Source organism: Condylostylus longicornis, unplaced genomic scaffold (assembly GCF_029603195.1).
Source record: "Condylostylus longicornis isolate FDR11 unplaced genomic scaffold, ASM2960319v2 ptg000004l, whole genome shotgun sequence".
NCBI classification, from domain to species: domain Eukaryota; kingdom Metazoa; phylum Arthropoda; class Insecta; order Diptera; family Dolichopodidae; genus Condylostylus; species Condylostylus longicornis.
This window is the reverse complement of record NW_026577973.1, coordinates 20,468,620-20,482,812: the sequence shown is the minus strand read 5'-3', so window position 1 is coordinate 20,482,812 and position 14,193 is coordinate 20,468,620. Positions and strand designations below refer to the sequence as shown.

The 14,193-nt window shown below is 28.4% G+C and overlaps 2 protein-coding genes across 8 annotated transcripts; one reads left to right on the top strand and one right to left on the bottom strand.

Moving 5' to 3' along the window:
* Positions 1 to 74: 74 nt before the first annotated feature.
* Positions 75 to 13,563, bottom strand: LOC129612042 (mitogen-activated protein kinase kinase kinase 15). 7 transcript variants are annotated; one of them, XM_055525504.1, is made up of 14 exons: positions 13,546 to 13,563; positions 13,089 to 13,134; positions 12,159 to 12,361; positions 11,906 to 12,100; positions 11,698 to 11,846; positions 10,752 to 11,646; positions 10,149 to 10,688; positions 9,704 to 10,089; positions 9,426 to 9,641; positions 9,220 to 9,369; positions 8,979 to 9,092; positions 7,240 to 8,124; positions 6,819 to 7,178; positions 75 to 384 (listed from the first exon to the last, which is right to left on the bottom strand). In XM_055525504.1, exons 2-14 carry the CDS (start codon positions 13,117 to 13,119, stop codon positions 144 to 146), a joined length of 4,365 nt encoding a protein of 1,454 aa, XP_055381479.1. In that variant the 5' UTR covers positions 13,120 to 13,134; positions 13,546 to 13,563; the 3' UTR covers positions 75 to 143. The 7 variants fall into 7 exon arrangements, with proteins under 7 accessions (XP_055381479.1, XP_055381471.1, XP_055381464.1 ...); XM_055525496.1 differs by lacking the exon at positions 13,546 to 13,563 and adding an exon at positions 13,467 to 13,497; XM_055525489.1 differs by lacking the exon at positions 13,546 to 13,563 and adding an exon at positions 13,194 to 13,455.
* Positions 4,594 to 6,679, top strand: LOC129612073 (glutarate-semialdehyde dehydrogenase). Its single transcript, XM_055525553.1, has 3 exons — positions 4,594 to 5,031; positions 5,097 to 5,385; positions 5,566 to 6,679. The coding sequence occupies exons 1-3, from the start codon at positions 4,738 to 4,740 to the stop codon at positions 6,507 to 6,509; spliced, it is 1,527 nt and encodes a 508-aa protein (XP_055381528.1). The 5' UTR covers positions 4,594 to 4,737; the 3' UTR covers positions 6,510 to 6,679.
* Positions 13,564 to 14,193: the final 630 nt, after the last annotated feature.

Below are 14,193 nucleotides of genomic sequence, written 5' to 3'. Positions count from 1 at the left end.
GAAGCCTCACATAACGAGGCTTAAATAATATGGGCACAAATACTATTCATATATTTGAATATGTACTAATATACGTTATTGTTAATTTTTTTTATTATAAAAATTATATATCTACTATATTTAGCAAAATTGATTTGAATATTTTATTTTTCTTCTAATCCATTACATGATTCGTAATCGCTACCAGCAACTTCATCTGACGAATCTACACTTGCATAATTAGATGTAAAACTGGATGATTTTTGAATGTCATTAGTGTTGTCATGACTAGTTGATTTGTCAATTTTCATTACTTTGACTTGATCATTATTATCTTTGATTTTATGCTTTTTGCCGCAACGCTCCTCTTTTATTCTCCTCCAAAGGTTAATTTCGTCACCAAGCCTAAAATTATACATTACAAACCTATATTAATTAGATGTATTTCTTAAAAATTTAGAACGTGTGACTAAAAATATTCTTAAGCTTTCCCACAAGAAATTAAGCCATTTTGTTTATGAAAATTTAAATTAATTTGCTTATATACTAATGAATTTACTTATGCTCTTTTTGGCATTATCTTCGGAAATTAAATTTCATTTATTGTATGCATGTTGTACGAATAAAAATCCTACTACACACAATGTCCGAGAATCAATTCTGCTCTCGAAACTAGTACAGACAAATAAAAAATAATAGTGAACCTTTTCCTACTTTCGCACTCCTTTCCGAGCTTTGGGACATAGTTGGTTTATAACTCAGAAAATATGATAAATAAAGCAAACTTGAAGAAATCATTTTAATGCTTATAAAATCCTCCTTGTAGAAGAAACAAACGACGTATATAAGTGCAAAGTCTAAATTTTTAAAAAATATTTCTAAGAACTTTTGTTTTTAGAAAAGTTCTTAGAAATATTTCTCATAATTAACGTGGGCATTACTTACCTTTTAATATAATACGGCGTTATTTTATTTTAAGTGAAAACTGATATTCTAGCTTTCATTTTGGTACCAAAGAATGGGCATTCATTTGAGAAGCAAACAAAGTAGTAAAACTGAAAGGCCTTTTCATGAGCGCACCCATATAGCGTATCATTATCATATTTATATACAACTTAAATTTTCAAAATATAATGTAAATTTTTAACTGTTTTGATTTTATAGAATAGTTAAAAATATATTGAATATTTACCGTGTTATGTTTTTGCGTTTTGCTTTTATAGTAGGTAGGTGTTGAATATTCGTATAAAAACAAAATTTATTTAAACCCTCGTAAAGTTCGATTAAATAACAACATTAAAACAAATAAAGTATTCTATTTTTGTTGGTTACCGTTCATCAAAAACTTTATAATTCTCTGTAAAGTTTTGCAAACAAATCGGAATAAATTTATGAATCTACGTATTGTTCGTATTATTTTCTTCGTCAACTTAATACTTTTCTCTAACCAACGACACTTTTATCATTTTTATTATATTGTCCTTAATACCTTAAATGATACTTTCTATTCTTACTCTATTCCTTAAATAGAACAGAATACTTCGGACACATGCAAATTTCTTGATTTTTTTTTCAGCAGTGCATAAAATTTTAAAAAATCATCAGATTAATCTAGAAAACTTTGTACTACAATTTGTTATTATATCTTACTATTGTTTTTTGTTGAAATTCTATAAATACAAGACAAGAAAAGTAGAATGCGTAAGTTTACAATTATTTTTTTTTAAAGAATTTTTATAGCGTATATATGAAGCGATTAAGATTGTCATACAAATTTGGAAATTAATTTTGATTTACTCTCTGAGCCTGACGGTCTAGCTAGTAGATACATACAATATATATTTGGCAAAATAAAAGTAGTTCACTCAAAAATGAAAAATTTGCCTGCCTGTTATATGATACCATATTTTTTAAGAAATATAAATCGATTCATTTTTTTTAAATATAAAATTTCCACACATTATAAACACCTACATATGAATTCATTTTTGTTCATACATAAATCTTTAATTTTTAGAAATGTTTAATTAATTTCATATTTTAATTTAATTAACAAAAGTAAAACGTTTTTTTTTAAAGAGAAATATAAAAACTATTTAAAAAAAATCAATCCTACTACATAATATTTCAGTAATATTATTTAAAAACTTCTGTAAAGAATGAAATTTTTTTTCATACATAAGTGTTAGCATAAATAAAATATTTGTATACGCGTAGAACATCATTTCTTTTCTTATATTTTTAGAAGATAAGATTGTTGTGAATAGAAAATTAAAATAATATTCACTAAATCCCAAACATTTAAAAGAAATTCGCTACTTGAAGAACTTGAATCTTAAAAAATTTTAATGGTAAATTTTGTTTTATCTATTACTTAAGGTGGCAATTCAATGGTACGCGTGCCAGAATTGACACATTTCAGATTTTCTATGACGAAGTTTTTAGCTACTTATATGTTCCTTACTTCATTTATACATATATAATGTAAAAAAAATTAAAAGAAAACCTTTGTCCATGGCTGAGCTACAGCTAGCAAGCGCATTCGTAAAAATCACTAGCTCAGTTTTCTTTGGATTCATTTCTAGTTCACATTCTTCGGCCCAAGAGATCACCTCGGTTAGCGATTCCTCCAAAATATTGCTGATTTTTGGATAGAAAGGTTTTAGAACTTTTATAAGCCATGGACTCACTGCTCTAGTAAAAGGCCACCGCGCAGAGAGAGCAATTTTCATTTTCCTTTTTTTTTTTAAATTGTATAAAGTTTGTATGAAGGAAAAAAAAATTTCACCGTCCTTTTGTTTAAAGTCTTATATAAATAAATTTTGGGAGTTTTAATTTCATATTTGCAAAAAAAAAAACAATCGCCAAAAGAAGGAAATTGAAAAAATAAAATAAATTTTAGAAAAACATATTTCCAAAAATTGATAGAAGTTTAATCGACGTACAGCTTTCTCATTGCCATTAAAAAAAGTACTAAGTTAAATTACGAAAAAAAATCAAAACTAATTTCAAATTGAAAAATTCATAAGGTAAATATAGCAAGTTTATTATCCTTTTATTACAAAACTTTACTTAAAAATTTAAACAACCACTGTGTTAAATTGCTCGTTACAATATGTAATTAATTCTTTCGTAGACAGTTAAGGGTTATTTCTATTACGAACATAATTTATAATAATATTTTAGTAATTCAAAATTAACAATCTGAAATTCGCTATTTTCTGAATTTCAAAGCTACGAACGAAATTCATGATAGAGCTAATATTAATTCGAAATTGGCAATATGATATTTGCGATTTTCCTAATTTAAGGGATAAGAATGAAATTCATGGCAAGATAGTACCTATTACTAGCCATTTCTTAAAAGTCAAATTCAAATGTTACAAAGTTTTACAAAATTTTCTAGAAATTTTGAACATCAATGTAATGTGAAAAATATGTAAAGATTTTAACATTTTTGTATTCCACGAAAATAATTGCAATTGAGGGAAATTCAATAATATTTTTATATTTATCCTCTTTACAGTTTTTTACAGGAAAATTTCATGTAACAGATTCAAAACATACAAAAGCATATTCTACAGGATAATGGAAATTTCCGATATCAACACTATTGTCAACATTGCTTTCTATGTCTGAAAATTTCATTAGTAGAATTTTGACATTTATAGAAGAGAAAATGATGACATTCTCATTTTTCAATGATTAAAGTTTTTTCTAATTTTGTAAAATAAAATTCAGTGTTTTAAAAACATTTCAAATCTTACAGCTGTCCAAACATATGTTTTTATTGGAATTGTCTGAAGATAACAATAACTTTTTTTTTCAAAACTTTTCAATTAAAATAAAATAAAATAGCCAAAATGGGTTCATAAGTGGTTTTTTCTATGTTTTACACTTTTATAACCCAAAATCAAAATTTTCGGTTTTTGGCATAACCAAAAAAAATTTGTTTATGTATGAAAATTACTTTGAAATTTGACGTTTATCACCTATATATTTATAAAGTTTTTTAAAGTTTTTTCACGTTTTCTGCCTGATTTATTTTTTAAGGGTTTTTTTTTGTTTTTTTGAGAGAAATTTCGTCATTGTTTTTCTTTTTTAAGTTTTTGCAAGTTTTATCCCAGAGATTCGTAATTACTCTATTACGAATTTCGTAATACGTTTATACTACTTCGGAATTCATAATATGAAATTCGTAATTTCTGCGAATTTCAGTCCTACATGTGAGATTTACAATAAGAGTGCTACTTTACTGGAAAAATTCCAAAATTTCTCACGTGTACTATATTGTAGTTCAAATTTGAAAAATTTTTAAATAGCAGAATAAGCTCTATCGTATTGGTTTTTAAGATAAGAGCTCTCAAATTCCAAAATTTTTTCATATCAAGTTCATAATACATTTTTTTAATGTATTCGCATCCACGCCTGCAAGAGTTAAAATTTTTAAAACGCTGTAATACATTTAAAAAAATTGACATATGAATTTGAAGTTTTTATAAAATTTTGACAACTGTTTCTTATCACTATTTTACTTTACTGTTTTCATTTGTATATGCAAATGTACATACATATAACACCTAATTTCTCAATTAATCTAACATAAGTATGTAGATTTTTGTTTATTAAGTATGTAGAATTTTTAATACAATTGACCTTGTAAAAGAAAATCGATTAACTGCATTGAATTGTAATAGTGTAATTCAAAAATTTGGAATTATTTAGAATTTTGCATATCAGATAATTACGTTTCGAATCATGATAAAATTTTATCATTTTCACAAAATACACTTAAAAAAGTTCACTTCTACTAATTGGAAAAGAAGCATTTCCTCATTAATACAGTCAAAAAATTTTGTGGGTGGTAATTGGATAACTTCCGGTACTGGTGAAACATTTGATGTGACCAACCCAGCAACCGGCAATATAATAGGTTCGGTTCCTGACATGACTGTAACAGAAGCTGAAAAAGCAATACGGGAAGCAAAAACAGCATTTGCCTCTGCACGTTGGTCGAAATTGACCGGAAAGGAAAGGTCATCTTTATTAAAAGTATGTATAATTTATTAAGCGTTTAATAAGCTTAATAGATTTAAATTAAAATAAATTGAACACAGAAATGGCACACATTGATAGAAGAAAATCGTAACGAAATAGCTGATATCATGACACAGGAATCTGGAAAACCTATTAGTGAATCACACGGAGAAATCACATATGGAAATTCGTTTACAGAGTGGTTTGCGGAAGAGGCAAGGAGAATTTACGGTGAGGTTATACCCCCACCTGGCCCTAATAGAGAACTTTTTGTTTTAAAACAACCGATTGGGGTGGCAGCACTAATAACACCTTGGAATTTCCCTCTTGCTATGATTACTAGAAAAGCGGCTGCAGCTCTTGCTGCTGGTAATTTTTAAACAAATTAGCTTGCAAAGCAAATTACCCATTTAAAAGAAGCTCTTGCAAAAGCAAATTTCGGCTATAAAAAGTTAATGTGAAAGTAGAGTCTCTTTTAAGCGTGTAATAAATATACTTTTAGTAAATAAAGCTATATAGTAGAAATTATATTAGTTGTTAAAATTTTAGGCTGCACAGTTATAATAAAACCATCCGAAGACACGCCCTTAACGGCCTTGGCATTGGCAAAATTATCCGAAGAAGCTGGTTTCCCTAACGGAACAATCAATATCCTTACGACAACAAAAGCGGCGAATTTTGGAAAATTATTTTGCTCTAGTCCAGACGTTGATACAATTTCATTTACGGGATCAACAGAAGTTGGAAAAATACTTTATAGAGATAGCTCCGCAAATGTTAAACGAATTTCGCTAGAACTTGGAGGTAATGCTCCATTTATAGTCTTCAATTCCGCTGATGTGGAAAAAGCAGTTGAAGGCTCGATCGTATCAAAATTCAGAAATTGTGGGCAAACATGCGTTTCAGCAAATCGATTTTTCGTTCAAGATGGCATTTATGATTCATTTATGAAAGCCCTTATTGAACGAGTTGGAAAATTAAAAATCGGGCCTGGGCTGAATACTGATACACAAATTGGACCGTTAATAAACAAAAATCAATTTGATAAAGTAAAATCCTTTGTTGACGACGCTTCATCCAAAAGTGCGAAAATTTTGCATGGTGGTAGGGCAAGAAAAGATATCGGAAATCTATTTTATGAGCCGACAATAGTTACCAATATAAATCAAAACATGAAATTATACACAGATGAAGTTTTCGGCCCAGTCATTTCTGTCATCAAATTTAAAACGGAAGAGGAAGCTGTAATAAAAGCCAATGATACACGACGAGGGTTAGCCGGGTATTTCTATAGCCAAGATTTATCTCAAATTTTTAGAGTCGCCAAAGCACTTCAAGTCGGTATGGTTGGAATTAATGAAGGACTAATTTCAACAGCAGAAGCTCCTTTTGGCGGAGTAAAAGAATCTGGTATTGGAAGGGAAGGATCACATCATGGAATTGATGAATACGTTGAAGTAAAATATATCTGTCTAGGCAACTTAAAATACTAAATCTGTAGCAAAATTTAGAATTAGCTAATTGCAAGTCTTATAGGATTATAATAATTAGTCTTCCAAGTATAACTGTAAATGCGTAAATGCACACAATTGTTACGGCATTATATAATTCTCAGAAAGTATTATAGTATTGCTACAAATTAATAAATACAATGTTGATAGTATCTTATTAGTTTAATGTGGAGTCGTCATAATTAAGGTATATATCATTTTCATCAATTTTTACTTTAGGACGTTTAAAGTGTGGTGAACGTAGTATTTCATTTTCAATAAAGTTCATTCAGTATTAACAAATGCACTTACCTTAATCCAAATCTCTTTAAATCATCCCTCTCAGTGTACCATATAAAATTTTCGTATGTAAAATCTGCTTGAAGAATTTTATTAATAACATACGTATTAAAATAATGTCTCTTTAGCCATTCAATTAATTCTTGGTCATTTTTAAATAATTCAGACTGATTTACACAAGGCTTTATACATAAATGTTGAGGATTTTGTGCTGTATTAGTAAAATTTAAATTATTTGAAGTCGCTATACGTCCATCAACTTCATTATATGAGGCTGTCGAAGATGTAGCAGATATTTCACCGGGACTAGTTGAAACATTATTAGCATTTTCCGGTGCTTTTAATAAATCGTTAGACTCTTGACTATGATACCTTTAAAAAAAATATTTGAAATAAATTTCAAGTTTCAAAAAAATGTTAATAATAATTTTACCCTATAGATGAATTCCGATTCTTTGAATCAGATAAATACGACATTTGCTGCGTAAAATTTTTCAGCACAAGTAAATTTAAATTTTGCTCTTCAATTGTTGATTTTAATAAATTTTGATAAGTCTTTTGACATTGTATTAAATCCTGTAATAATCGAGCGTTTTCTAATCTTAGGTGACTTAATTCCTCTGTTACTAAATATTTTTTTGCCTCCATTAGTTTCGGTTGCAGTCTTTTTGAGTTTACAGTACTAACGCCAGATGTTGACATTTCTTCATTTTCGTCATCTTCAGCTGAACCTATAATTTCTTCACCGGCAAGATTTGCTCCTAATTCCGGTGATAAAACATTTATACCAGCTTGTACAGCACTTTTTACCAAATTATCTAATGCAAACATCCAATGTGGTTTGATACTATGTGATCTTAAAACGGTAACAACTGCATCTTGAAATGAATAAAGCGCCAGATGAACATGATCAATAGCAGTAGAATCGAAATCTAAATTTTTTTTTAAATCGCTCATGGCTGCTTCTAATAATCTTTCATTTTGTTCAATTATGTATTCCCGTAATGCACGTACTATAATTTCCAAATGTTCCTTTGAAATCACAACTGGATTATGATTATTTTCAATCTTTTCCATCCAAACATCACAAATTTTTATTTCATCTAAAGCTAACACTTTAGATAGAGTAGTACGTCTTTGGGAATCCTTTTTGAGTAAATAAAACCCATCACTTTCACTGGTATCAGTTAAATTAGATTTTGAGGAAGACGTTCCAGTTAATTCAACTTCAGGTGACAACATTACTCCAGAAGAGTTTCGCCTTGTATAACTTGCGGTTGTTTCTGACTCAGCTTCTATACTTGGGGTATTTATCAGACTAGAAATAATAAAAAAATAAAATTATGCTGACTGTTTATTGTTGAAAATAACTTTTTCATATGAAGATAATTTAAAATAAATTTATTTAAAAAACCCTCAAAGCATTTTTACTTTATAATAAAACATAAAAATTTATGAAACCATCAAGACCTTACACAAATATACATAATAAAGTTAATTCTTAGTGAAATACTTTGTATAATAGGTTATTGGTTTGGCTTGAAACTCAATTTATTTTTCATTTACACTTTTAATTATGCATTTACATATGCCTTACTGGAGACTTATATTTGTCTTCAAATGCATTTTAATATTACATGATAAAAAGCATACAATACGAAAATAAATGTTAGTCACCACTATAAAATAAAAGCTTGTAACATAAGAAAAAATATTTATATATCTTATGATAATAACTAAGAAACTAATTGAAAATATTGTTTTAAACATTACACAATAAAAAATATAAGAAAAATAGTAAGTAATTTCTATATAGACATAAGTACGTATAATTATATTTCATTTGACATATACATATACTTCTGTAAATACTATAAACACTAACTGAACTTGCGAAAAAATTTGTAAATTTTTGTAAAAACCTATTTCATTTTATCTGCAGCAATAATTATGCATTGTTAGCACTTTTAACTAAGTCGCCTAATCAATGTCAACATTTTACAAAATAGAATGCTAATTTAAATTGCTTAAGTTGACACCGATTTAGATATAAATTGTAAAAACGGAAATATTTTCGGGAAAACAATTCTTTTCAAATATCTTTCTTTTAAAATTTAAACAAAGCAGCAAACGAAATGTATTAAACCATTTTTAATATGTTTATTATTTTACCTTGTATTAGAAGCCAACTTTGGTATTTGGATTGGTGGTAGCCCCGTGCTATATCCTCTGGTTTTAGTTTTATTAAATAGGGATGAATTTGTTGAAGATGACATAAATGTTATGCTACGAAACAAGATTTGCATACAAACATTTTCACTTTACAAAAATTAATAAAGCATTTAAAAAACAAGTACGAATAAAACAAAAATTCTCAGAATCCAAAAATTGCTTAATTTTATTAATTACTTACTCCACATCTGGTGTTGAAGGTGATGAAATGTTCGTTGACGACATTGCGGAACTGATATTCTTATGTATTAAACGATCCATTGGTACAGAAGTACTTCTTGATAATTCTGGATTACTTCCAGCAACTGATGGGCGAGCTTTTCTGTGTCTACTGCAACAAAAATTAAAATAATTTATGTAATATTGACAAATTCAATTTTTAGTTACTCTGACAAAAAATGATCTTCTAGAAGTTGACTTGCCGTAGCCCTTTTGTTGACGTCCACTTCAAAACATCTTAATATGAAATTTCTTGCTAAAGGAGAGAGTTCAAAAGGAATCTCCGGATGCTTTTTATAATAACCAACTTTAAACATAGCTGCTTGAGCAGAACCTAGTTCTATAAATGGAGGATTTCCGGTAGCCATTTCAACATTAGTACAGCTACAGGAAAAAATGGAAATTAATTCATAAAATTCAAACTTAAGATTAAGTTATTTTTTCACCCAAAGGACCAAACATCGGCGGCAGGACCATAACCTCTTACACCTTGATCTATAACTTCTGGTGCCATATATTGAAGCGTGCCTGTAAAAGTTTCTGTAATTGGATTTATACCAGCTAATCGCTTGGAAGTTCCGAAATCAGATATTTTCACGACGCCACTATAAGTGTTAACAAGAACGTTATCCCCTTTTATATCGCGGTGTACTATCTTTTGGTCGTGCAAATATTTCAATCCTTCTAGAATTTGTCTAGAATAAAACACAATAGTTGACTCATTATCCTTTAATGGTCCCCATTTTTCTCTTAATAAGGCTGATAAAGAGCCTCCAGGTACTTGCTCCATGAAAATTTTAAAGAATCCATCTTCAGAAACAGATCCGAGATACTAAAAGAAATATTGAAAATTGTTTTTCAAATTCTTATAAAATTTAAACACTTTAAAACCTGAACTATATTTCTATGCCGTAATTGAGAGTGTAATTTGATTTCTTCATGTAAAGGTTGGACATCATGCGTAATCTTTTCTGGCACTTCTTTTATTGCGATTCGTACCTGTGTATTTAAATCTCTGGCAGCATATACAACCCCATATGACCCTTTCCCTAATATGACTTTTCTATTTTGATCATCGAAATCATACTCATATTGTATTTGAGTTTCATCTATTGACAAATCAACAAAAACTTTTTGGTCAGCTGTCATTTTCAAAATAAGATCATAGAATCGTTGGCGACATTGAACAGACGGAAAGTACATTTGAAAATCATCAGAATTATGGTGAACGTAAAGATAAGCGCATCTTTCATCACGTTTGTATAAACTGACGGATTTAATTTGATCAGCCATAAATAAAAAGTCATGAACTTTTTTGCAAACTCCTTTTGAATGTTGAGCACACATATTAATAATTTGAATACTTTTTTCGTCTGCATCTATATTTACGTTAACGTAACTAGGCATATATATTTTTTGTGGTTCATATATCTACAAATTTGAAATTTACCAATATATCTGTTTGTAAGAACTACAAGGCATAAAAATATTTACCAATATAGGATAACGTATACTGTACGCATCAGTATCGTCAATGGCTTCCAAAAAAAAATCCATCCAAAACTGAAATATTTGCTCCTCAGGGGTTTGAATTTGATCTTCAGAACGTTTTCTAAATCTTTCAATCAAAGTAATATTACCAACAGTAGATTTTAAATACCAATTCGGTGGTTTTAACTTAAACATGCACTCTGCAGCTTGAATGGCCTTCGAGTAATCTTCAGCTAAAACAGAAATTTCAAAAAAAGTTGCAACATCCCAATATTCCGTTAATGATGACAAACTTCCTTTTTTCCCAATAAGATTATTTAAAACCATTGCTATATGTTGAAGCTCTGCTGTATCAGAAAAACTTTTACCGTCAATAACTAACAGTGTTGCCAAATTAACACCAGCGTATTCGTTCGGTTGAACCTCAAAACTTTTTCTATACCATTTTATGGCACTATCAAGGCAATTCTTATCGGTGTAATCAGATTCTGCAAACAGATCTTTATAAATTCGACCACAAAGGCACAGCATATCTGGAAAACGATTTTCTTTTTTTTCTAAAGCTTTTGTACAAGATTCAAGTGCTTTTTGTCGATCTCCTTCATTATTTCTTCTATTTAAAGCAAACGCATACAAAAAACACATATTTCCTGTTTCCACATATTTTCGTTTATGCGGTATAGTTTTTAGTTCATTAACTAAATGTACCATAGAGTCATAATCTTGAACATCTCTCAGGGAGCACATATAACTGTGAACTACTTCTCCAGAAAGCACATGAGGATCATCAAGACGTTTTCTAAGTTTTTGTAATATTCTCGATAATTCTTCTGAATTACCAGCATGTTCTTCTCTAGCTGCACGCAAATCTTGTAAGAATTTTTCGCGCATGTGAGCTCTAAAATTGGAAAACATTTATATTCGAACAAAATTAGAAACCAATTTATACTTCGAGGTTATTTCAACATCCTGAAGAAGTTTCTTTATTTTATGGATGAGTGATGTTGTTTTAGCTTCTGTTTGTTCTTTAGTTGTAATCATTACTGTCCCACATTCTTGCCTTTTATACGGTAAAAATGTATAATTTTCACAAGATATCTACAAAAAAAAACGCGAAATAAATTTCGAATTTGTAAAACAATCGGAAAAAAATTTACTTTGAGTCGCAAAGTATGCTGAGTATCATTATCATTATATAGTAAGATGTTTTCTTTCATACCAAAACTTTCACGCACTCCCAAATGATAAAACAAGGAACTTTGTTGAACCAAAACACTTAAATCAATTATCACGACATCTGCATTATAGAAAGTTTCTAAGACATTTGTTTCTCCAAAATCTAACTTGTCAAACTAAGAATATACAAATATAAATTATTTTTCGAAAATATTACAAAAATTACATAATTACCTGGACATATTGAAAATTTGCGTTAACAGAAAAACAAGCCTGTTTAATGTCTTCTAACGCAGATTTCCGTTCATTCAAGTTTTCTGATTGCGTTATATCCATAACACAAGCCACATCCATTTTTGGGCGATTTGTCTGAACTGTCTGTGCGGATATATCACTTATATTCGACATACTATCAGTTTGTCGAACTCCGTGTCCATCTACAAAAAGAAAAATTAAAAAATAGCTATTAAACTAATTTCATAGAATATAAGTATGTAGGTACCAACCTCAATATAAGATATGTATGTATATATTTAAAAATTTTGAACATAATTCTTGTAAAATTTTTAAATGAAATGTAAAATATATAAACTTTCCAACATGGAATCTGTAAATAACCCTATTTTCGTGAGCGGATAACAACAATGAGAAATATTTGTCACCCGATTAAAGATTATGAGTAATCTATAAGTGAAACCCTATTTTTATTTTGAAGTATTAATAAATATATCTTAAATATACCAACTTGATTTTATTTAAATTGCTTAGAGACAATTTTAATTTAAAAAATTAAAAAGGTAACTGCTAGATGTATAAAAAGTTATGTAAGATTATCAATATTATTTCTGTGGTTACAAACCTACTTAATAACATTTAAAATAATTTTAAAAATTCTATAAAATAGTAAAATTTATACGTAATAAAACAAAAACAAATGCACAGTGGATAGTTGAAAAATAAATTGGTAGGTACATTCTCATTATAATTAATGATTTTTAGAAATATTTATGAATCATTACTTTATGATTTAGTCTAAGCACAAGTTTGTACAGTATTTATAACGAAAATACATATTATCTATAACAGAAATAGAACCCTTTTTTTAAAAATTCAAAACAAACACAGCGGAAAAAAAACAAAGAATATTCCAAATGAAAAACTTACCCGGAAATTCCTCTATGGGTACACTTAACATTATTGTTTTGTATACCTAAGAAAAATATAAACGAAATCAGCTGTTTTTGTTTGTAAAGAAACAAATTAATATACATTTATTTCAAAACAAGTGTTTGTTTATGTTCGACATCACACGTGGGCGATGCTTTCAAATTTTGTAAATAAAAATAAAATTTTACGCTCGCTTAAGCTTTATGCTGATTAATTTTCCGAAATGTCAAATGGAGAAACAATTACTGACAAATTCACAAAATTTAATTTTAGTTTTAAGTTGTCTTTCTTAAATTTTCTTAGTATATTTCAGTTCAAACATATTAAGAAATTAATAAGCAATAACACAAAAATAATTTCACATCTTAATTTCACCTTGATTTACAAAAAATTTAATTTAAGGACAGCACTTTATTTTTTTACATTGACAAAATAGACGACAAACTAAACTAACCAAAATTAATAGAGATGTAAAAACAATAACATATATTGACGTTTTATTAATACCACTAATATTTAACTTAATCGATTTTATTCCCTATTAATACCAAAATAAATACATAAGGTGTGTTCACCTTAAACTTATCAGTTTAAAAAACATACAGATATGATTGGCGGAGTATGATTAACACTCCACGCAAACAAAAAAAAATAAACAAATGAATTCTGCGCTAGTCTTTTAAAAGTTACATATCAGATTTCATTCATGTATGAAAGATTTTCATTCTGAGAACCTCTAGATTGTTATAAACTTAAATTTACGGCAGTGAGATTATCATCAGATGAAATAAATCTGGTGAAAATAGAGTACGTAATTTCTATTATTTACCGTCCGATAAAGTCTGCTATCAAACAATATTCGAATATGTATATGACTTTTTTAAAACTCAGATTAAGTCATATATTCTAGATTTATCCCTTTATCGTTTACATACACAGAATCCACTTGAAATCTAAACTCTTCACCTCGTTCTAGTTTATGCTACTTTTTTCAAGTACCCATAATTTTATTATTTTTTTTTATTTTATTTTATTTATTTTTTATTTTATTCAAATTTACAATATGTATTCAAGATTATAATATTTAAGGTCTAATAAAAGT

What these genes read in the sequence shown, in the direction of transcription:
- LOC129612042 (XM_055525504.1), bottom strand. Translation starts at nt 13,119, where the DNA reads ATGTTAAGTGTACCCATAGAGGAATTTCCGG. An exon ending in ACCCATAGAGGAATTTCCGG is followed by an intron (nt 12,362 to 13,088) that starts GTAAGTTTTTCA and finishes TTCTTTTTGTAG; the next exon opens with ATGGACACGGAGTTCGACAA. An exon ending in GCCGATGTTTGGTCCTTTGG is followed by an intron (nt 9,642 to 9,703) that starts GTGAAAAAATAA and finishes TTTTTCCTGTAG; the next exon opens with CTGTACTAATGTTGAAATGG.
- LOC129612073 (XM_055525553.1), top strand. Translation starts at nt 4,738, where the DNA reads ATGATAAAATTTTATCATTTTCACAAAATACACTTAAAAAAGTTCACT. An exon ending in AAAGGTCATCTTTATTAAAA is followed by an intron (nt 5,032 to 5,096) that starts GTATGTATAATT and finishes AATTGAACACAG; the next exon opens with AAATGGCACACATTGATAGA. An exon ending in GGCTGCAGCTCTTGCTGCTG is followed by an intron (nt 5,386 to 5,565) that starts GTAATTTTTAAA and finishes TTAAAATTTTAG; the next exon opens with GCTGCACAGTTATAATAAAA.